At 38.3% G+C, this 23959-nt stretch overlaps 1 protein-coding gene and 1 pseudogene across 16 annotated transcripts in view; both read right to left on the bottom strand.

Moving 5' to 3' along the window:
* The window catches only part of CCDC148 (coiled-coil domain containing 148), a 281608-nt gene that overhangs the window by 76036 nt on the left and 181613 nt on the right, over window positions 1-23959 (bottom strand). For 15 of the 16 annotated variants that reach the window (XR_012024035.1, XR_012024041.1, XR_012024036.1 and 12 more), the window contains one exon: window positions 22026-22144. Coding sequence is in view for 4 of the 16 variants with exons in the window: in XM_072811479.1 (XP_072667580.1) it covers window positions 22026-22144 (119 nt within the window). In the remaining 12 variants the exon portion in view is untranslated. Of the gene's footprint in view, window positions 1-12363; window positions 12455-22025; window positions 22145-23959 lie in introns of those variants that run through there. The other variant, XM_072811482.1, reaches the window with a different exon arrangement.
* LOC140624448 (methylosome subunit pICln pseudogene) lies at window positions 956-4716 on the bottom strand (annotated as a pseudogene).

Below are 23959 nucleotides of genomic sequence, written 5' to 3'. Positions count from 1 at the left end.
TTTAAAGTTGTAAATAGCATATCCATCATTTTGGGTTTGTCTGATTATTTCCTCTTGGTATCTAATGCTTTCCCTTCATTCCTCTTCCCCCTAACTTTCCTTTAAGTTTCAAACAAGGTGTTAACCAACAATATACAACTCAGAGGCCAAATCCAATCCTCCATTTTATTTTTGTAAATAAAGCTTTATTGGAACAGAGCCACACCCATTAGCTTACATATTGTCTATCACTGCTTTCCTAGGGCAGGGTTGAGCAATGCTGAGGAGACCATATGGTCCACAAAGCCTAAAATAATTATAATCTGTCTCTTTTTAAAAAATCTTTGCCAATTCCTATACTGGAAAATTGTTTAAATTGAGATAAAGTATTTTTGGCACAAAGGTGATGTATTTCATATTGCATCCTCTCAGGATGCACAATGTCAGGTTGTTAGTCCACTACTAGTGATGTTGTTTGTTTACTTAAAGCGGTGATAGCCAGATCTCCCCAATGTATAGGCATGTTTTTTTCCCTCTTTTCATTTAGTAAATAATTCATGAAGAGATACTTTGGTTCTGTAAATATTCTGTTTATCATATAAAAATATTCCATCTAAAGACTTTATTATCTACTGATGGTCTTTACCTGAAATAATTATTACATTGGCGATTGAAAAGTGCCAGCTTCTAAATCTATTAGGTCTTCAACATTTATGAGATGACAAAATGATAATTTCTTTGCTCCAAATGTAGAATCAGCCATTTTCTTCTCAGTTAATCCTGATTCTTTTAGGTGAAAATGATATTTAGAAATCAATATCTAAATTGATGTAGGTGCTAGCCTGTATGATTTAGTACCTGGAGTGTATGGCCCATAGGCTGAAATATTTATTATCTAGCCTTTTACAGAAAAAGCATACTGACTCCAGGTATAGGGAAATAGCAGAAGGGAGGGCCATTACATACCCTAGTCCTGTTAACATTAAAATGTTCCTTTAAACGTTTTGTCCTACCACAAATGTAAAATATTTCAAGGTCACAATACCAATGTTCTCACTAATAGTAAACCACTGAGTGAAGTTTAAGATTTCTTCCCAGTACTTTTCCCCTTAAAATTCATCCGACTGGGATCCCTGGGTGGCGCAGCGGTTTGGCACCCGCCTTTGGCCCAGGGCGCAATCCTGGAGACCCAGGATCGAATCCCACGTCGGGCTCCCGGTGCATGGAGCCTGCTTCTCCTTCTGCCTGTGTCTCTGCCTCTCTCACTCTCTCTCTCTCTCTCTCTCTCTGTGACTATCATAAATAAATAAAAATTTTAAAAAAATTTAAAAAAAAAGAAAAAAAATTCATTCTTCGACGGAGGATGTATAGAGGCCTAGTTTCTTTTCTTTTCTTTTTTTTTTGAGGCCTCGTTTAACTAATATTTTCCTTCCTGTGGTTATATTAGTTGGGAGGGGGCTATAAAAACATTTAAATGATAATTAAGGAAATTAGAATATGGAGTCGATACTAGATGACATTATAGAATTTTTGTTCATTTTCTTAGCTATCCTAATGGTATTGTGGTTAAGTAGGTGATTGTCCTTATTAGCTAAATCATGCCAAAATATTTAGTGGTAAGATTTCATGTCTGCAATGTTCTTTTTTTTTTTTTTTTATGTTTCAGTTTTTTAGAAAACCTAGATTTATTTGTTAAGCTATTACAAAGACAGGACAATTATCATCTGTAGTACTCTGAGGACTTCATCCCAATTTCACTGGTTGTTATGGAAACCAACCTAAGAGGTTAGAAATTAAAGGATATAAACCTGAGGTTATAACAAAACAGACTGGTGACATGTGGCAAAAGGCATTAAAGGCTAATCAGCAGCACTTGTGTTAGTGATAGTATATGTGGCTAAGATATTTCCCAAGAGGCTCCCTAAAGACACTTACCCCTCTGGAGAATGAGCAGCGGTCGGGATTTCTCTGAGATTTTTTTTTTTTTTCTTTTTAAGGGGTAAGGGAAGGCCTAGGCTCTAAAGGGGGTAGATATTATACTCCACCTCCCTCTTCCCATCCAGCCTACCTACACTTTCAAGTGCCTGTGTATTCTCACCGTGTGGCCTGCCAGGTTACGGAAGATGCACGTAGTGAAGGTAGGAACTATAGGCCTACTCAGAGGGCACCTATATACAGAGAGTTTTAAGGTAGATGATAAACTACAAATACCCTCTTAGTTCATTCACCTTTGTTAATAAAGGTCATAGTTTCTTCGGTGACAACTTTTTAATCTCTGTATAGTCTGTCTCATAAAAGAACTGGTTTAGGTAAATTTTGGAGAAGGAAAAAGACTTTTATCAACACTTACTCCACAGTAGAAGAGGCACCAAGTTCTTTTCTACAGCGAGGAGTAGAATCTCACAGCAGCATGAATCATTCTCAGTGACCACAATCTGCATCCCCGAACTATCCAGCAACTGTTGGAAGCTACCTCCATCCCACCTCATAGTCTCTTGTTAACTCTTCTGTCCAGACTCCAGCCATGTTACACTGGCTGCTCAGCCTGAGAAAGCCTGTGTTCTAGACTCTTCAATGTGGCCGGGCCTGCTGCTGCTAATTGGGATAATCCTTCTTCATGGGTATAAAATGTAGGGATGTCTGCCCACCCTTGTTCATGTGCTTCTGCATCCTATTCTTCTCCATCCTCGTCAGATGGTTATCTGAATCTTCATCCTCAGGATCTGGAGGCAAAGTTGGGCGTTCACACATTGCAGTGAACATTGCTGATTTATCACTAGGCACAAATCTAAGTTCAGCAATAGGTTCAACATTATCATCATTGTCTTATTCTTCAGCAACAGATACTTTTGATTCTTCCTCAAATTTGGCATTTACCATAACATGCAAATACTCACATGGATAGGCATCTAGGTGTCTGGACACTGTGCAAACTAATGGTGGCATATTCCATTGAGAATCCTAATCTAGGGCCATCTAACCAAGGAAGGTGGCTCTCAGTAATGTAAGAGGTGCCAAGATGCCAAAGGCCTTGCTGTTCAGCCCAGCCTTGATATCTGGCTGCTGCTGCCGGAGCCCCTCAGTTGAGCATGGCAGCAGGAAACTTTGGAGGAAGCTCACTGAAGCAGGAAGCACAGAAACACAGGCCTGGAGAGAGAACCAAAGCACAGCAACTCCACCACTTGCCTGAAACTTTTATTTTTTTATTTTATTTTATTTTATTTTATTTTATTTTATTTTATTTATTTTATTTATTTTATTTATTTTATTTTATTTTTAAAAAAGATTTTATTTATTCATGAGAGACACAGAGAGAGGCAGAGACACAGGCAGAGGGAGAAGCAGGCTCCCTATGGGGAGCCTGATGTGGGACTCAACCCCAGGACCCCGGGATCATGACCCAAACCAAAGGCAGGTGTTCAACCACTGAGCCACCCAGGTACCCCTGCAACTTTCTTTTAAATAGTATGGTAGACCACAGTGTATGGGCGGGGTGGAGAGAAAGAGGGAAGAGAGCAAGAATACAAATAAAGGAAATAGGGCATAATACTTAAAGTTAGTATATCTGGGTAGAAATTCTTTGTACAATTTTTGCAGTTCTTCCTTAAACTTGAAATTTTATCAAAGTTGGGAGATAGAGGAAAAAGAGAGAGATGATTGTGAGTTCAATAAAGATTTTAAAAAGTGATCCATATACACATGCACCAATACTTTGTCTCCTTGGGCAAAATTAATTAACATACATGTTCTGCGGAAGAACCTTTTCTTGTGCTCTGCTTTGGCTGAGGGTCAGAGCATACCTAGAGCTCTAATTACTTTAATGTGAAAGGGAACTGACAAAAAAGAATGACGCCGTCGATTGAATAGAATTGTCAGGTTTTCTAGCTTTCCTTAAGATTCCAGTTCAATTTATCTAGAGGCTAGTTATGGATAGAACCCAAATACATAAGGATATTTTACACAAAGCCACAGAATTGATGCGCTCCCCTTCTACCATCCCACTAACCTGGAGTCAGCAAACGTTTTCTTTAGAGGGTGAGATAATAAATATTTCAGGCCTGTTGCTGTGCTCATACAGTCACAGTATGTCCCATGGTCATTGTTACACTGACACTGTGGGCCATACAGCTGCTGTACGTGTCACACTATATGTGCCATTGTGGCCTACAAAAGCAGCCATAGACAAATGAACGAACATGGTTGTGTTCAAATAAAACATTTCTTATGGGCACAGAAATTTAAATTTCACGCAGTTTTCACATAATGTGATTTCTTTTTTTCCTAGGCATTTAAAAATGTAAATATTCTTGGCTTACAGACAATACAAAAAATAGACAGAATGGTAGGTATGGTTCAACCTAGAAAACAAAAGGGAAGAACTTACAATTGCACCTTTGTGCAGGCTGTGTTTTAGCTGCCTCACTTGGCTCTGGTGAAGGAAAGGGGCTCCTCTGAATGGCCTGACAAGGCTAAACAGCTCTATGCTTTTAAATCCACTGAGCAGATACTAAGTCTGTTCCCAGACCTCTGAGATTCAAAAGGTCCGTTAGCTGCCCTAAATAGGAAGGTTTGTTCTAAGTTAGTAATCAGTATAATCGGGAGGAGTCAGTCATCATGTAGGTAAATAACAACTAGAATCTTGGTCTATCAGCTTGGAACTAGAGAGGTTTCTCATTCACTTCCTTCTGCAAGTGAAGGCACCTTATCCACTGTCTTTTTAACCTGGGGCTTTACCATGACCGATTGATCACATGTTAATACCTCTGTGCAATCAAATTAGTTTGCTTGTAGATGTAAATTTGTCTTACTTAAATAAATGTATTTAGATACTGACACAAATAGCATCCTAAGTAATGGTTTTTATTTATAATAATCTCTATCCTTTGATAATATTGCCATAGTGACCTTGAACCATGATATGTGCTGAACCATGGTGGGCCCCTTTGGCCAGAGAGGGTTTTCCCCTATGCCTCTCCTTCATTGCAAATGACAAATGATTTGAAAACCTACCTCTCCAAAAAGAGCTTATGAAAAGAAAGGGCTTATAGGGATAGAGATGGAGATGGGGAAAGAGAAATATATAACTATCCTCAGTATTTAAATGGTTGTCAAGAGAAGGAAGGTTCAGTCTTGTTCCACTTGCTCTCAAGCAATAGAAGAAGGATTAATGCGTGGAAGCTGATAAGAAAGAGCTGGGCTTACTACCAAAAAATATAGAAATAACAAGAGGAAAAGAGAAAAATTCAATAGCTGTCCAAAGATGAAATGGACTGCCCTGGAAGACCGAAAGTTTAGTGTCTGGAGATACACACATACCTAGGATGTATGACCACTAAGTGGAGAGGTAGTAGAAAAGATTCAAAAATTGAAATCATTGAACTAGGTAACTTTAAGATCTATGACATTTAACACTTAGGCCTGACACTTTTGAGATGGCATTCTTAAGAAAAAAAGAGGCAGGGATCCCTGGGTGGCGCAGCGGTTTAGTGCCTGCCTTTGGCTCAGGGCGGGATCCTGGAGACCCGGGATCAAATCCCACGTCGGGCTCCCGGTGCATGGAGCCTGCTTCTCCCTCTGCCTGTGTCTCTGCCTCTCTCTCTCTCTCTCTCTGACTATCATAAATAAATAAATTAATTTAAAAAAAAAAGAAAAAGAAAAAAAAGAGGCAAAGATAAATAATCATAAGAGTGAGGTAATTCCTTATTCCTCTAGTTTAACCACAGCAAAGACAAACGTGGCTCATTCACCCACAACAAATTCAGGCCTTACCACTTTATTCTAGCTGTATGCATTCTCCCATTTAATGGATGTTTATTGAGATTGTGTGTTACTCTACAATTGCTAAATATGAGAACATTGTGGTGTAGACACAGATTTTGTTCTCATAAAATTAAAAATTTATTGGAAAAAATAAAAATCTAACAAGTAATTATAATTAAAATATGGGTGTTGAGATTGTGCAGATGTAGGACATTGTGCTGGTCTTTAAACATGATGACAGGGGCACCTGGGTGGCTCAGTGGGTTAAGCGTCTGCTTTCAGCTCAGGTTATGATCCTGGGTGAGGGTTAGTGGGATGGGCCTGGGATCCAGCCCCATGTCCAGCTTCCTGCTCAGAGCAGAGTCTGTTCTCCCTCTTGCTCTGCTCCTCCCCTCACTTGTGCATGCTCTCTCTCTCAAACAAATAAATAAAATCTTAGGGGAAAAAAAAACATGATGACAAATTATTTGATACTTCCTCTTTTTAAGAATTTGGAGCTAAACTCCCTTTACTTGAATCTGGTTAGGCTTATAACTACTTTGACCAACAGGTAAAATAGAAGTAACACTATGTGATTTCTAGGTCATATGGCTTCTGCCTTGCTTATTGGAAGATGAGTTTCTGGAGCCCTGTGGTACCTTGTAGGAAGTCCAGCTGCTCTGAGCCCACTGTGCTTTGAAGGAGTCAAGCTTCAGACAGAGACCATGTGGAACCCCAGAGCTCCTGCTTCTCCTAAATTTCTAGTCAACCCAGTCCAATGAAAAGAGGAAGTCATCAAATTATTCCAGCTCCAGGCATTCAAGCCACTCCTAGCCATTGATGTCTTCAAAGGTCTGATAGTCCAGACATCATGGAGCAGAGATAAGCCATCCTCTGTGGGACTTGTCTAAACTCCTAACCCAATGAATCCAAAGCACAATAATAACATCATTTTTGTCCCATGCCAACAAGTTATGGGATGGTTTGTCACCATATTTCATCACAACAGGTCTACGAGAACATGTATTAAGACCTAACCTTGTTTAGGGGCCAGAGAAGGCCTCCGAGGAAGTCACATTTGAGCAGAGACATGAAGGAGTAAGAATTAGCTGTGAGAGTGTTCTCAAAAGATGCAGTCTGAAGAGCCAGTGGAGGCAAGTAAAATACTGGGACCCTTCAGGAGCTGGTAGTGTTTAGGAGTCTAAAGAGGAGTCGGATGGGCAAGAGTCAGGTGGGAGGGGCGCCAGGGTGGCTCAGTGGTTGAGCATCTGCCTTTGGCTCTGGTTGTAATCCCAGGGTCCCCGGATCAAGTCCCTCATCAGGCTCCACACAAGGGAGCCTGGTTCTCTCTCTGCCTATGTCTCTGCTTCTGTGTTTCTAATGAATAAATAAATAAAATCTTAAAAAAGAAAATCAGTCAGGTGGGAGGTAAAAGATGAAGTAGAGTCTGACCATGGTCATCTCATAAGCAATATTATGGCATCTGAACTTTATCAGAAGTGTGAAGATGAACCACTGAAGAGTGTTTTGTATCAGAATCACATGACTGGATGTGTTTGCATTGCAGGCAAGGATGAAATAGTGAGAGTTATAGCTTTAATTCTGGTGAGAGATAACAGTAGACTGATGAGGATAGCAATAGAGACCAATATTCAAAAGGTAAATTCATGGGATTTCAGCAGCCTTTGGCTGTTGAAATGGGGAGTGAGAGAGGGAGGAGTCACCTGACTGGGCAGCAGGGTGAGTGGTAGTTTCCTTTACCCAAAAGGAAATAGTAGAAGAAGAACAGATTAGAAGGGTTGATGAATAGCTTCCTCTGAGGCATGGAGAATTTGAAGTGCCAGAGAGACATCCATGTGGCAGTCAGGAGACAGTTGGTTAAACATTATAGGTAAGGAGGAGAGTATGCAGAGGAACTAATATTGGAGTATTTTAATCCAGGTACTTTATAGATAGTATTTCCTTTAATTCTGATAACAACCATGTGGGACCTGCCTAAGATCAGAGAGACAGAAAGTATAGGGTCGAAATTTCAAGATAGATCTTCTTACTCCAGTTCAAAGTAAAAGACCTGTACTATTTTCCACTTATAAAAATCACAGTGCGGGCTGATAGCCTTTGGATTTGGAAAGCAGCAAAATCAGCATTTGGGAATGCCTCTCCAGTCAGTCTAGTGGGTGACCTGGAAAGCTACAGTTTGAAAAGGGACCAGAGACAAAGAAAGCTATCCAACTGATCTAAGCCACAGTGGAGACAGCAGTGCCGCTTGGCCCTATGGCATCACAGATTCCCTGATGTATTCTGGAGGGTCAGAATGTTCCATAGAGCTTGTCTAATACCCTCAGGACTGGATAGCACACTCAGGTCTTCTTTGCAGGGTTTTCTTTTAAGAACCAGCTCTTGGTTCACTAATGGACGCTGACAATCATTATGATGACTAGCATTTGTCAAGCAGGCGCAATGTGGTAGGCTTTGTGGTGAGTGCTCCCATGTTCTAATTTATTTATTTCTCAGAACAACCTTATAAGATAGTATTATTTTTTTAATCTACCTTTTATAGACTAGTGTAGCTACCAATTGGACTATTGACTTTAAGACACCAGGTGACAATAAGACTCCAGGTATTCATAATGAGCTGGATGTTATCTGAGCCACCTGGCCATAAAGCTGGGAGTGACTAGCAACATGGACTAATGAAATGAAAGTAGATTGAGCTTGACCATGAGCATGACCGGAAGACACAGATAATTTTTATGAACAGGTGGCTCACCTTCCACACTGACATCACTCCTTCAACCCACACATATGGCCCAAGGGGCATTCTCAATAACTAGCTGACTGGAGAAGAAAAAAAAATGAGCCAGTTTTATAGCCAGGTCTATACATATCCTGGCCCCAGACAGATGTAAACTGCTATGATGAGTAGCTCTGCTCTGAAATCTCCCTGAAAGATGGTAGAGAGAAGAGAAATTTTCCAAGTGGGTATAATTTCAAGAAGACTATCTTAATGTTCACTTTACTTGAGGCAAAGGATTAGGTACTGCCACACATTAGGTACTTGAATATTCTTTTTTAATTTTATTTATTTATTCATGAGAGATACACAGAGAGAGGCAGAGACACGGGCAGAGGGAGAAGCAGGCTCCATGCAGGGAGCCCGATGTGGGACTCGATCCTGGGTCTCCAGGATCACGCCCTGGGCCCAAGGCAGGCGCTCAACCGCTGAGCCACCCAGGCGTCCTGGTACTTGAATATTTTTAAGTAAATGAATAAATGATGGATTAATAACAATTTGTAGGTGGTAGTTAATAGTTTGGCCAGCTGATTAGGGACATTGAAGGAATATGATTGGAGGATTTGTGACAGGAAGAGTCAGAGAGATTATGTGTGTGGGAAAGTTCCCCTAATGGAACTGGTTCAGAGTGTGGGAATAATATATGGGTGATTTTAAAGAATTAGATGGAAGAGATGATCTGCTATATGTGTGTCAGTCTTCTTCTCCAACAAATTAATACTTGTTCAGTGGGCTCATGGTAAAATTCTCCCACTGGTGGGAACAAAAGTTATACATTGCTCTGTTACATGAATTTACCCTCATCAAGGCTGATCCGATTTTGTCAAGGGCAAAATACAGCAGGGATTTAGACAGTGTTAACTCGTTACAACGTTATATCACACTCATTCCATCAGGGGAAAGGCAAAAAGAATTTGGATTTTCTTTCCCTGTACACCATGTTTGCACCATTTGTGCACTGTTGTTGCATTCTACAAGATGATGCTTCTTCCTAAGGAACTCCCTAACTGTGTAAGATGTAGGGAAATGGGCTGAAGCCCCCATGCTGCTGTCCTTATAAAACAAAGAAATGGCCTATTGAAGACTTAGATATATCATGAGCTGTGAGATAGTATTTTGTGAGGTTGGGTGTTATTTTACAGGAGGCGGTTTTGCTCTCAAGTAGTGGCTAATATATTATCCCGTTTCTCCACACAGCCAGATCATATAGAGTGGGAATGGTGCTTTTCACTATTAACCCTAAAGACCCATTTGCAAAATCTCTTTTTCCCCATCCCTGAGACTCTAGTCTCTGCTGGTTTTAACTTCTAATACTGCCAGCGGGAGGATAACAATGGTTACATTGAAATGGGAGCTGATGTAAATATTTGCCTTTGGGGGTTTATCATACCAGTTAGTAAACAAGTAGAAAAGGAGGTTCTACTTGTGGAACAGTTGACATCAGAGGTGGAACAGTTGACATTTGGAACAGTTGACATCAGAAGGAAATAGGACTGCTGTCATTTAACAACAGAGGCAGGAAGAAGTAGGTGACCTCTAAGGAACTCCTAGGATATCTTCTGGCATTGCATGGTCAATAGTAAAAGTCACCATACATAAGCCGGTATAGGTCAACCCATTAGGTAAAGAACTTCACCCAGCCAAGATGCTGGCTGAAAGCAAAGAGCAAATGTAATGCATAATAGAAAAGAAAAATTATAAATAAATTTGAATTATGATTTTCACCACATACACACATATACATACATACATACATTTATAAATACAGATCTTCCTCGACTTAATAAACATCTTAATAAACCCATCGTAAGTTGAAAATATTGTCATTTGAAAATGTCAATAACACACCTGACCTGCCATACATCGTAGCTTAGCCTAGCCTACTGTGAGTGTGCTCAAAACACTTCCATTAGACTACAGTTGAGCAAAGTTATCTAAAACAAAGCCTATTTTATAATAAAGTGTGGAATATCTCATGTAATTTATTAAATACTGTGCTAAAAGTGAAAAAAGGAATGGTTGTATGGGTATAAGTGTACCGATTGTTTACCCTTGTGTGGCTAACTGGAAACTGCAGCTTGCTGCCACTGCCCACTCTCAGGAGAGAGTATCACACTGCATATCAATAGCCCAGGAAAAGATCCAAATCCAAAATTCATTATATATAATTTATATATATATATATGTATATATATATACATATATATACACACACACACGCATACACACACACTAATTTTCTGTCTGCTTTCTTCACCTCTCTTTTCCTTCCAATTTTACATAAGGCATGTTTATTGGTAGTAATCTAATATTTAGTCCATAAGTCATGGAATATTGGGATGGATCATAATAGAACCAGAGAACAAAAAAGCAAAAAGACATCATTTAGAGATCTTCAATTTAGAGCTAGACAAAATGTAATACATGAGACTTCGAGTTGATTCCCTTTAAGATGAGGTAAGCATGTTTTGAGTTGTAAAAGGTAAAATTACTGTGTTTGGTGGAAGGAAATTTATTGGCAATGTGGTATGAAAAGAAGGGTATGTTGATTTTTGCCAACTCTAACTGTGGACTATAAGAGACATCTTTTTAATCTTTCTTTCCTTTTCTCAGCTTCTGAGTCCTTCTTTTGAAGAAATTTCCCCTGTAAAGCGATGTCCGATACTTGCTTTCCCACCTTGGCAGCTGGCTCATGAGCATGTGATCTGAGTTCGGCCCATCAGCTGCCTCACTTCGAAGCCAGTAATGCAAAGAGGCAGGGCCTGTGGAGACACCGTGAAGGCTACTGGTGGCAGCAGTGTGCCAGGAGTGTGACTAAAAGCAGCACTGCCAACTGGGACATCTGGAGTCCAGAAATGGCAGAGGAGGAGGTGCAAACTGTGGCATCTAATGGACTGTGGCTGGACTTGCTGGGATGAGTCTGTGCAGGGAGTTGGAGTACAGTCTTGCCTCTTATTATCTTTCCAGCCTCTGTTATTCCCAGACATTTTCTAAGCTCAGTTCTGCAAATGATTCTGTAAGCTACCCTAATATGAAATGTTTTTATTGCAAAATCCAAGCAGAAATGATTTAGTTGTTTGTAAACTAGAACCCTAGTTAATACAAGGAGGCTAGGCTGGATGCTTTCCCAGCTCTAAAACTACATGACCCTATCAAACTCATATTAAAATACATAAAGTAAGAAAATAACCTAGATCATAAACACGTTCCTTTCACTAAGTAGTTACTATTTAATATCATCTGATAGCTGTGTGTGTGTGTGTGTGTGTGTGTGTGTGTGTGTGTGTTCCTTACAGGAGTAGTGCCAAGCAAGGAAGGGAAGGGTAAACAAGTGCTTGAAGCTATATTGTATCCTCATAGTGGTATTTTGAGGAGGTTACCATTACATTTCTCCCAGCCTGTGGCTTTATACATCCTTCATCTAACCATGCTTGCCAAGTTTCTGCCTGCCTAGCCCTGCAGCTTTAGAAAATCTTCCTAGAGTTTATGCCTAATAGGTCAGTGTGTCATTACCGGAAAGTGCTTAGTAAAACTCCCTTGCTAAGGAGTTGGTGATTAAAAACCTTTGTAACCTAAACAGTGGTTGCCTCTACTTCACTCAAAAGACCATGTGGGGCATCGGAGAACAAGCATCCCTTTGCTGTAGAAAAGACATAGCAAATCATTTGCCTCTCCATATTGGTATAAATGTTGAAATGATAGCATCTGTGGTCACTTCATTGACACATACATATGAAGGACAAATAGTGATGGGTACTAAAGGGAACCAATAATGCACATTTGTATAAAAATGTATTATAACAGGTTTCTGAATATTGCCAACCCTCAACCAAACACATACCTGCTGACATTCCATTTTATGTCCTAAACAAGTAACTGCAACAGACAGATCAATGTGGCATTTGGTAGAAATCCAGTAGCTTTTTTAATGAGCAAAGATTTCTAAAATCAAAAATCAAAGTTGTAAACAATAAATTAAAGCAGCCCAAACTCCTAAACAAATGGTACTCTCTGATTGCTATGGTTTGGAAAGGATCATAGATCTGAAGCTGGACCTGCCTACCTCAGGAGATAAATCATCATCCAAGACCTCTACAATGACCCTTAGCTGAGCCATCTATGCCCAGCTGGTGCTCCGTCTGCCCACTGGCACAAGATTGCTTATTTATATTCACATTAAAATTACTGTACATTACTTTGTTCATAAACTTCTAAGCCTCCCTCTGTCAACTATGCTTGTTCAGCTAAAATGCATTTAAGAACTATTACAATAGTCCTTAACAATACAATATTACAATTAAGTCCAAATAATTTTTATTCATTCTCCAATATATGAAAATACACACACTCACACACATACATGCCATAGTTAGTTATATTATACTGATGAGCATGTTCATTTTTAAAAAGATTTTATTTATTCATGAGAGACACAGAGAGAGAGGCAGAGACACAGGCAGAGGGAGAACAGGCTCTCTCAGGGAGTCCGAAGTGGGACTCGATCCTAGGACCCCAGGGTCACAACCTGAGCCAAAGGCAGATGCTCAACACTGAGTCACCCAGGTGCCCCTGATGAGCAGGTTCTAAGTATTATTATTTTTAGACAGAATTGCCTCTATGGGTTGGAAAAATGGTTTTTTGGTTACCAGTGGGGTCTATTTCAGTCTTTTACATTAATGCTAATTTGTGAAACATTTCTAATATCATTTAAAAGACAAAGCAAACAGTCTTAATAAGAACTATATTTGTTTAATGTCTCACAGTGATCCTTGGTCGACATTATTTGGAACATCCACTTGGAATGGGGATTTGGTTGACAGAGATTTAATGAACAAGAGCATTCTACTAATTTTGGGAAATCTCTTGCTGAGAAGCAAAAACATAACAAATGCTGGTAAAGTTTCTGTTGAAGTCACTCTAATAAACATACTCTTTAAAAATCACAGATTAGACTGTGAACCCACTTTAAATGCCCTTAATGTCTTCCAATACAACATGCTGAATTTTGTATATTGTTAAGAAAAGGCATGGAAAATAGAAACATCTGGTTTTACTACTTAGAAAATGCAATAATTGTCAATTTCCTGCTGTTGGCAAGCACCCCAAAACACACACTAGATTAACAAAGGCAATTTAGTGTTAGGAAGGCAGCTGGCTCTAGTTTCTTCCTTCCCAAATGGTCATCACCATCTTAAACTTCAAATATGTACTGTGTTGCAACATAGAAAAACTCCCTTCTTTCAGAAACAATAACTAAAAACTAGTGTTTGTTATTACACAAAGCATTACTTTCTCCATTAAACACACACCCAGGCACCTGTATGCACACTCACACACATACACACCTGCTTAGAGAGAAACCTGCAAGATTTTTGCTTACAGAGGATTCTTGAATTGATAAAATCCTCCATGAATATAAAGTTTCACCTCCATAACTTCCCTGGACTATTTCAATGAAGGAATAGCATCAGAATTTAAAAATTCAGGGCACATCTACAAAGGATGGGATCTTCTCAAGAACCCAGTAGATGATTTGGGTCCATACTTCAAAAAATAGAAAAAGAAGTCCTGTATACTGGTCCTCAAACTTCACTGCACTTTAGAATCCCCTGAAGATATTAAAAAAAATGGTTAGGACCAAGATCCCATTGCTACAGATTCTGATTTAATTGATTTGGGGCCTGGCCTGGGCATTAGGACTTTCAAATACTCCCAGACCCAGGTGATGCTGTTGTAATCAAGAATGCAACCAAGAATGCAAAGTGCTCTAGGATTATATTAGCATTGACCAAAGAAGTTCTTACATCTTTACCTTCCAGTTGTTGGTCATGCTGGCTTCATTCAGGCATCTGGTTATGAAATGCTAGCCAGAGGAGCTACTTAGCCAAGAAAGTCTGTTTTAGAAATCTTTAAATTACCTTTTAGAGCATACAGTTAAAATTTTAAATATGTTAAAGTTATTACAAAGGAGGTAAGTGGGAAAGGCAGGCTTTTTATTAAATTACAAAGAACAACAGTGAATATAAATAAGTGAAATGTCACAATTACATCCATCCTTGTAAAAATAACAGTTGGCAAATACAGAGGAAGGAGAGTCTACGTTAGCTGCACTTCAGAGAGCTGAGCTTCAGAAAAGTTAGAGACTGAACATTTTAACAAGCATTTACAAAATGTCATCATGACAAGAGGAGAGAGGGCCCTCTGCATGGAAGAATGATCTAATTTCTGCATATTTACTCTGCAACTTTCAATGGTAATGGGAAGGAATGATGCTTTCTGCTCTTCCCTGTGCATATCTGACGTAAAGAATGCTCAATAAAGGGGTACCTGGCTGGCTCAGTCAGAAGAGCATGTGAATCTTGATTTCAGGGATTTGAGTTCCAGCCCCATGTTGGGTGTAGAGATTACTTAAAAATAAAATCTTAGGGGTGCCTGGGTAGCTCAGGTGGTTAAGCATCTGACTTGATTTTGGCTCAGGTCATGATCTCAGGGTCGTAAGATCACACCCAGTGTCAGGCTTTGTGCTGTTAGATGTGGACCCTGCTTAAAATTCTCTCTCTCCCTCTGCTCCTCCCCATGCTCATTCACATGCATACGTGTGCTATCTCTCTCTCTCTCAAATAAACAAATACATCTTTTAAAAAAATCCAATTCCACCTGTCACTTTTTACATCTTTAAGTGTGGCTACAAGAAAATTTTAAATTGTATGTTTGATTTGCATAATATTTCTATTGGATAGTACTGCCTATACCCTGGAGAGATAGAAGGATGAGATGAAATTGAACAGGGTAATGAGGACCCTGAACAGTGTCAGAATCTGTAGGTTATCCAGTCATTCCATCGGAGACTGGAGTTGGTGTTTTACACGCGCCACCCCCCCCCCAACCAAATGAAGAGAGATAACCCAAAATGAGATCATTTTGAAATGAAAGAGCCTGAGATACTTTTATTTTTTTATTTTTTTATTTTTAAAGATCTTATTTATTTAATCATGTGAGAGAGATAGAGAGGCAGAGACACAGGCAGAGGGAGAAGCAGGCTCCAAGCAGGGAGCCCGACGTGGGACTCGATCCCCTCTCCAAGATCATGCCCTGGGCTGAAGGCGGCGCTAAACCACTGAGCCACCCGGGCTGCTACTTGAGATACTTTTAATGGAAAAGTTTTCATCTTTGTTCACTACCCTGGATGATGGGGTCTCATTAAGAAGTTGAGATCAGTTATTATTCTTCACACATTTGGGAATGATGTGAGTAAATACTTCACCTCAATACAAAGTAAAGTCTTTTATAGAGTTGATATCATACTTTTATGTAAATTTTGAACCCTGCTTGGTTAATCATCCTGTATACATTCATCTCTTACCAACATGAAGAAACATATATTGTCCTAGCAAAACAGATCTAAAAAGTAATACTGAAACGGAATACCATTTGGAAATAAAAAGGAAAAAAACAATACTTGCTATAACATGGATGAGCCTCAAAAACATTATGCTAAGGAAAAGAACTCAGATGCATTACATTTATTTATTTATTTATTTTTGATGCATTACATTTATATAAAATGTCCAGAAAAGGCAAATCTATTGAGGCAGAAATAGATTAGTGGTTATTTGGGACTTGGGAGTAGGATCAGGAATTAATGGAAATGGGTGTGAGTGATTTTTCTGGGATGATATAAATGATGTAAAACTAGACTATAGCAATGGTTGTACAACTACACAAATTTACTAAAAATTATTGTACACTGAAAACAAGAGAGTTTGTAATATATAAGTTCTTCAATAAAGAGGGTTTTTTAATGTTAAAAGCAGTAAGATTAATAGATTTCTATAGAGTATTCTAAATTTTTGTACATTATTATGAAAAGATGTGGAAAATAGACAAGTAGAAAAAATTGAAAACTATAAGTAACCTTGCCTTTGGCAAATACCCCAATATCTACCAATTTATTGTTAGGACATCAAAAATGAGATGTAAACTATTTAGAAATTAGATAATGAAACGCTATTTCAAAACTTGTAGAATGCAGCTAAAGAGACAGGGAAAAAAGGAATCTATAGCTAAATATATTTATTAGAAAATAAGAGATTGAGAACAAACTAACTAAATCTTTCAACCTAAGAGGATAGAAATAGCTCAATAATATTCAAGACCATGTTTCTTTCTCTGTCTTACCTCAAACTCTACTCCTAATGAAACAAGTCCTCATATTTTACCTAATCTAAATACTTGATGGACATTTGTCACCTCTGTGTCCCTTCCTAGTTCATACACTTTTCCTCACACAGCTACTAAAGAAAATCTAGAATTCGCTTCTTGGTCATCAATTTCTACTTATTCCAAAATAATTTTGAAGCCTTCACCAGAAAAAATCCTATGAAATCTTTTGAAGAAGCTGAGAGAAGACTTGAACTGGAGAGCTATTCCAGAAGGATGATCCTAGATTAGAGATTAAGTTTGGTATGTATTCTTTAAAAAAATTTCAATGCAAACAATCAACAGAATTTTTTAAAATGAAATTTGACATAAGAAAAAGATATTTTTGAAAAGAATAATGAGTGAACACTTGCTCTATCAAATAGCAAAACAGATTAATTAAAACAGCACAGTATCAATGTAGAAATATAAATATAGATCAGTCTTTATTTAATCGAGAGTCCATATGGATATGAAAGTATAATTAGAAGTATAATACATAATAAAGGTGGCATTTCAACTTAGTGAGTTAGGATGAATCATTAAATAATTGATGTTGAGAGAGTTGGCTATCAATTTAAACCAAAAAATGAAAGTCAGACACTTAGCTCATAGCATTCTTGGAAATAAAGTCCAGATGGCTAAATTTTAGAAGAAATGTGGATAATACTTACTATTTTCAAAGAATTAGGTACATCTATTTGCAGAGATGCTACATATAATTTTAAAGTTTATGTTTTGCAAACGTGATGCTGGACCAGGATTATAAACAGGGAATGAGTCCACTTTTGCTGCTGCTTGTCAAGCTGACTGCTATGGTTCAGAAAGGGGTCTTTTCCTAATTTGTCTATTCAGGTAGAGAATCTGTGCAGTTTGCCGTTAAAACAGAGCACCTTTTCTAATTGGCACAAAAATCTTAAATGCTAGCAGTAATCAAAAAATAGTTAATAATAAATAGGTAAACTTATAGATACATAAATGCTTTTATAAACACAAATGGTTTTTATAAATTGAACATGTCCCTCTAAAATTCATATGTTGAAGTCCTAATACCCAATGTGATGGTGTTTGGAGATGAAGTCTTTGGGAAATAATTAAATTTAGATGAGGTCATGAGGGTAGACCCTCATGACGGGATTAATGTCCTTGTGAGACAAGACATCAGAGAGCTACTGTCGCTCTCTCCACCTACGGACACAAAGCAAGAAAATAGTTGTCTAAAAGCCAGAAAGAATTCTCCCCAGAAAGTCACCATGCTGGCATGTTGATCGTGGACTTTTAGTCTCCAGAATTGTGAGAAAATAAATTTCTGTTGTTTAAACCACCAGTCTATAGTATTTTGTTATGTCAGCTGGAGTTAATACAATAGTATTATATTATAAAATGTATTGGGTTTTTTTTTGTTTTTGTTTTTAAACTCATTTTTTATATAGGTACATATAGAATGTATGCATATATATCAGTAGATAACTGATAACAGAAAGGACTTCAAGAGAAGACATTATATGACAGTGATCAACGGGCACTTTAGCTTGAACCTCGTGTTTTATTTTTAATAAAATGTCTCGTTATTACATGTTTTATCTAAAATGTTAAAATGCTTAAATATTTTGAGAAAAAAATTATTAGGAAGTATCTTATGTTTTAAAATTTCAATTGATAGTAATCACTTATAGTTAATGTGTGCTACATTCAGTACTTCTTTAATCCTTGCAACACCCCTATAAAGTAGACACTAGATATGCCTTTATTGTACAGATAAAGAAATTTAAGCACAGGGAAGTTGAACAACTTACCCCAAAGTCATATAGTTATAAAGTATGGAGCCAGGATTCTAATGTTGACAACCTGATTAAAGAACCTTCCCTCTTAACTTCTCTGACATGTTCAGAAAGAGAACAGAGCTTAGGAAATCAGGAGGTTAGTGGAAACTTTGGCAAAGACAACGTCAATAAAATAAAATAATTCTTAACTATGGGAAACAGAGGGTTGCTGGAGGGGAACTGGGTGGGAGGATGGGGTAACTGGGTGATGGACATTAAGGAGGGCACATGATGTGATGAGCACTGGGTGTTATGTGCAAGTGCCGAATCACTAAACCTTACCTCTGAAACTAATAATACACTATATATTAAATTTAATTAAAAACATTTTTAAATGAGGGTGAAACACAGATTATAACTGAGAAGGAAGACATAATTAATAAATAAAATGAATCACTATATCTTTTTATGCTGAACCACATAAAACTGCCAATGCTTAACCATTTCTGACCTGCAGAAATGGAATTTTCTTACAGTTTGACCTAATATATTTGGTAATTTATGGATATTGTTTTCAAGAAACTTAGAATTAAAAAATAGAAAAAGAAAATGAACAACAGAAGTTTTTAAACCCTCAAGGCCATAGGTGTGTGTTTTTAACAGATCTAGAAACTGTCTCAAGCTTTTATTCTGATGTGAAAATATGTGCCTTCAGTTAAAAAATTAAATATGAGATTTGTGAACTGTATTTAGTAGTAGAGAAAAAAATACCTAGCCAGATTTCTTAGTGTCAGGGTGGTTATTAGAGAACAGAACTTCTGGTTCTTGCCAGAAGCAAAAGCTACCAGTAGTTTTAACATGTTGAACTCCATCTCCCTAAGTCACAGAATGAGGACAATGCTTTCATTTACAACATTATCCAACATTTTCAGGAAACAATTTTTTGATACATTATATTATCCTGATGTTTTAATGAACTTCTCCACTGATTTCCCACTGGCATGCAAATATTAGGCTCATAACTATCCAAGTCTACACGTCACATGAGTTGAACCTACAGATCATAGACCCCTAAAAGTTGATAGCTCATTTAGCCCTCAGAAACGATCCAGTTCAATTTTACAAAGAACAAGGTAGAACTTCATAGAAGTTAAACGAATGGTTTTGGCCAAGTCATACACTATTCAATGAACATTTAAGACTAAAACCCTGGTCCCCTGATTTCTAGTACTTAGTACTCTTTTTGCTATGTGTGACATGCCTATTTTTTCCTGTTATGTAATGCAGATTAATCTGATTTTCCTTTTCTTCTTTTCAACTGGAGTTCTGAGTCAGCTAATCTTGATAATTATTGGAACAGGAAGCAAAAGACTGAAATGGCTCTGTAATCAAAGAAACTCCCTGGCTCTGAGGGGGAGATTCTATTAGAAGCATGCCTGCTAGATGCTGGGACCTCACATCTGTTCTGTTATTCCCACCCCCTTTAATTCCTATGGCTCTCTCTTGTTTTTCCAGCATAGCTTCAGACTACCTAACCAGCCTTTGGCCTCCACCATTGTCTTGTTCTTTAGTGGGATTTTTTGTCTCTGACTCATGGCATGACCTATTTGCTGGTATCCACCTTATCTTAGTTTGTGCTTGTTTGGCTGGTTTCTCATTGGCTGTTTTACCTCTTAGCCTTGAGCCTTGGCTTTTCTGTATTCTCAGTTTTCTCCATAACAGATTAAACTGAACTCTAAAATTCTGAGATATCTCAAAAATGACGTAAATTTCATCCAGAAAATCTTTAGGAATTGTCTGGCATCTACATGGAACTTCAGATTTACTCTGCAAACTTGGTGACTGGAGTTTGAGATAACTCCCATGGGTCACAAAGGAAGCTTCCTATATGTAAGTGAACCTCGTTGTATAAAATGGTTATATTTTCCAATATAAGTCTAAGGGGTAATTTTCATTATTTATTTTTTAAAAAGATTTATTTATGTATTTGAGAGAGAGAGTGGGGAAGGGGCAGAGGGAGAGAGAATATCCAAGCAGATCCCAAAAAGGGACTCAATCTCATGAACCATGAGATCAAGACCTGAGTTGAAACCAAGAGTCAGAAGCCCAACTGACTGAGCCACCCAAGCACCCCTATGAGGTAATTTTTAAATAAACTTTATTTTTAGAGCAGTTTTAGGTTCACAGCAAAATTTAGTAGAAACTACAGAGTTCCAGGCAAGTTTTTTACACTAACAGTAAAGTTACTGTGACCCCCTTTGTGAAACCAAAGAGCTATTCTTAATTTATCTCTTGTTAAAATCTACTCAGAAGCCAGTTATCAATTTATTATCTCATAACTCCAAACCTACCCTTCATTGCCTACTCTATGAAAGTAGAGCTACACCCTGTGACTATTTCTCCCTTTCAGCTGGCACAAAGTTATGTCAGAAAGGGGTTCTGGAAAGATGGTGATGGAAGAAGTGGCCTTCTTTCCTGTTTCTGGTGTACTCCTTCTTGCTTCTACCATATGGCTGCCTGCTGCATGTGTGGGGTACACCCAGTGGCACCTGTACCCATGGAGTTCCAATGGCACTCAATGATCAGCTTCCCATCAAATTTCAGAGGCACTCCCATGGTCAGATTCCCACTGAGTTTTGCAGGCCTCCCAGTGGTTGACTTCTAGCTTTGGCCTCCTATACTCAAGCAGGGTGTTTCCTGCTTGCCCAGTGACTATGAACATATGCTGGTTGAGCCCATCTAAGAACTTCACTATGCAGTGAACCCCAACTGTGTCTTCTACAATGAGGTTTGAATCCCAACCATGGAGTGTGTGTGGGGGGGGACACTTCCACATTTGTTTCTGCTATGGGAACCTTCGTTCAGCCCTGGGATTTTCTTTAAAGTTCTCTTTATCTCTTTATATAACAGAAGTTTTCTATTAGAATTAGTAATTCTTTATCTTAAATTTTCCCTATTCAAATTACTATGTTGTCTCTGTCTCCTCACTGACCCTGATTGATACAGTAAACTTGGAAAAGTAATTTTAATTTCTCAGGGTACTCATTCATAAAATCAGGACACTGGGTTAGTTGATCTCAAATGTCCTTTTCAGCTTTAAAATTACACCATTCCAAGAAATCCTCTGTGTTTTTCTATATAGGGTGCATTCTAAGTATACTAGAACGAATTACATACAGGTATAATTGTGTACTGCCTTCCCCAGCCATCCTCACAGTAAATGGGTCTCCCTTCTTAACTGAATAATGGTTTCCTCCTTCTAGGTCAACATATTCAGTCACAGCAGCAGCCAATATCATTTCATGCACACAGTGGGCAATCAAACACTATGAAATTGTCTCTGAGGGTTTTAACTAGGAAGCTATCTAAGGAACTAAATGGCAAGCTAGAGATTTGTGTATGAATATAAGACTGAAATGCATTATAAATATCATTTTATCTATTTGTGAATATAAATATTGTAAGAACACATTAAGTATAGAAAAATCCTCCCTCTGCTACTGGTTACCCTACCATCTCCATCACTATGCAATTTAAGATTTTTCTTTTACCTTTCTCGGTCTTTCACTGATTGTTCAGCCATTAATTTCTTCAGTTCTTCCAGGCGCTGAAGATCTCTCATTTCCATTTCTTGCCACTTCTGCTCTTTTTTAGCCCAGTATTTTCTTATCTATTGTATAAATGATACACAGAATTTAAATTAACAACTGCTAAGTCAAAATCAGGTGAAAAGTAATGAGAAAATATTCACTGGTTCATATAGCCAATATTGAATTTAAATGGCACTTTATCTTTTTCATTTCTTAGATCTGGCCACAGTATGTTGACAACAGAAAAAAAAATAAATGAAAACGTGAAGGTACATGTCCTGAGAAACTGCATGGTTTAACAATTTCTGAGGTGGAAACATAACTTATGCTGAGATCTAAAGTTTAAATCTAGGGCTAAAATAATTGACTTTCAGGGAACCACAATAGAAGCATGTTATTGTCTCTAAAGTATATGATCTACCTGTTACTCAAGAATATTTTTATCCCCTTATGGTAATGCAGTCTTTAACAAATATAGCTTTAAACCTATTTTTACTTTAAAAGCATGAGTTTATTTATGCTAATGGACAGCAGGATGTTGAAAGCTTTATGCTTCTGGGGAAGTGGCAGGAGATAGGTGGGAGGAAGGAGGAGAAGAAAAATTAGCAGAGTTGTGATATATAGTAGTTCTGACTTATGTGGTAAAATAAAGGACAAATTTATCCAGCTCAAAAAGGGTGAGAGCATTGTTCTTACTGGCCCTGATTTACTTCTGTTCTCTGAAAATGGAGGCAGACTGAGGAAACTGAAAGTACACATAGGGATTTTCAAGGGGATGAAACCATTATTCAAGGTCCCCTAGTGACGGGACAGTTGAAGTCAACCACTCTGGTTTGCCATGTTGTGTGTGACCCAAGAGACTGGATCTTGCTGGTAAAGAAAAGAGCAGAGCACCTCCATGGTGAATGATAGTGAGTAGCTGCCAGCAGAAGCTCTGTGTGGGGGACAGGTTAGCTTCACCCACAATGTGACATTGTCTCTTTTAAGAAGTAAATATGAGGGTGCCTGGGTGGCTCAGTTGGTTAAGCATCTGCCTTCAGCTCAGGTCATGATCCCAGGGACCTGTGATCGAGTCCCGCATTGGGCTCCATGCCTGGTGGGGAGCCTGCTTCTTTCTCTGCTTCTATTTCTCTCTCTCTCTCTCTTTCTGTCTCTCACGAATAAATAAATAAAAATTTTTAAAAAAGTGAATATGAAAAGCTAAGTGCTTTCAGACTTTCCCTAGCAAACATGGTCTCTGACCCCTGGGAGAACTAAAAGAAGCATCCCGAGCAACATGGCCACAGGCGTCACAACTCCAACACCAGCAACCACAATGGAGACATCCACTCAGTGCTTAGTGAATAGATGAATAGACGCACAGTAATTTCACTCCAGACATCATGGAGATGTGGATTTAGGAAGAATGGAGACGAAGCTAGAAAGGTAGCAGAACCAAAGATGGGAAGTGAAAGGAGAGGGTAGGAGAGACAGACATAGGAAACACTGACAAGGTATGTTTCGGAGCCCTAACGGATAAATGCCGCAGCATTCTATCAGTGCCAGATATGGAAATGTTAACATGGTTATATCTTCTTCCTCAGGGGGTTTAAGTGGTCTTTTTTATGCTTTATGCTTTTCAGTGTTACTTTATTGTTTTACAATGAATATGTATTTCTTTTGTAATCAGAGAAAACCAACTTCAAAACTAAATGTTTTAAAAAAAAAAGCAGATATTAAAGAGCATTTTCCTCTGGGCTCCAACAGACCAACAATGCTCATTTACACTGGGTGTTGGCGTTGGAGGGAAGTCAGTGGTCCTTTTGTCAACATCCTTTGACTACAAGCAGACCAACCCCAGGTTGCTGGTGTCTTCAGATTGCAGACATCATTTGGCCTGCTATCCTCTGCAGGCT

This window comes from Canis lupus, chromosome 34, assembly GCF_048164855.1.
Source record: "Canis lupus baileyi chromosome 34, mCanLup2.hap1, whole genome shotgun sequence".
In the NCBI taxonomy this organism is placed as follows: domain Eukaryota; kingdom Metazoa; phylum Chordata; class Mammalia; order Carnivora; family Canidae; genus Canis; species Canis lupus.
The sequence above is the reverse complement of the archived record's forward strand: the minus strand, read 5'-3'. Positions and strand labels throughout refer to the sequence as shown.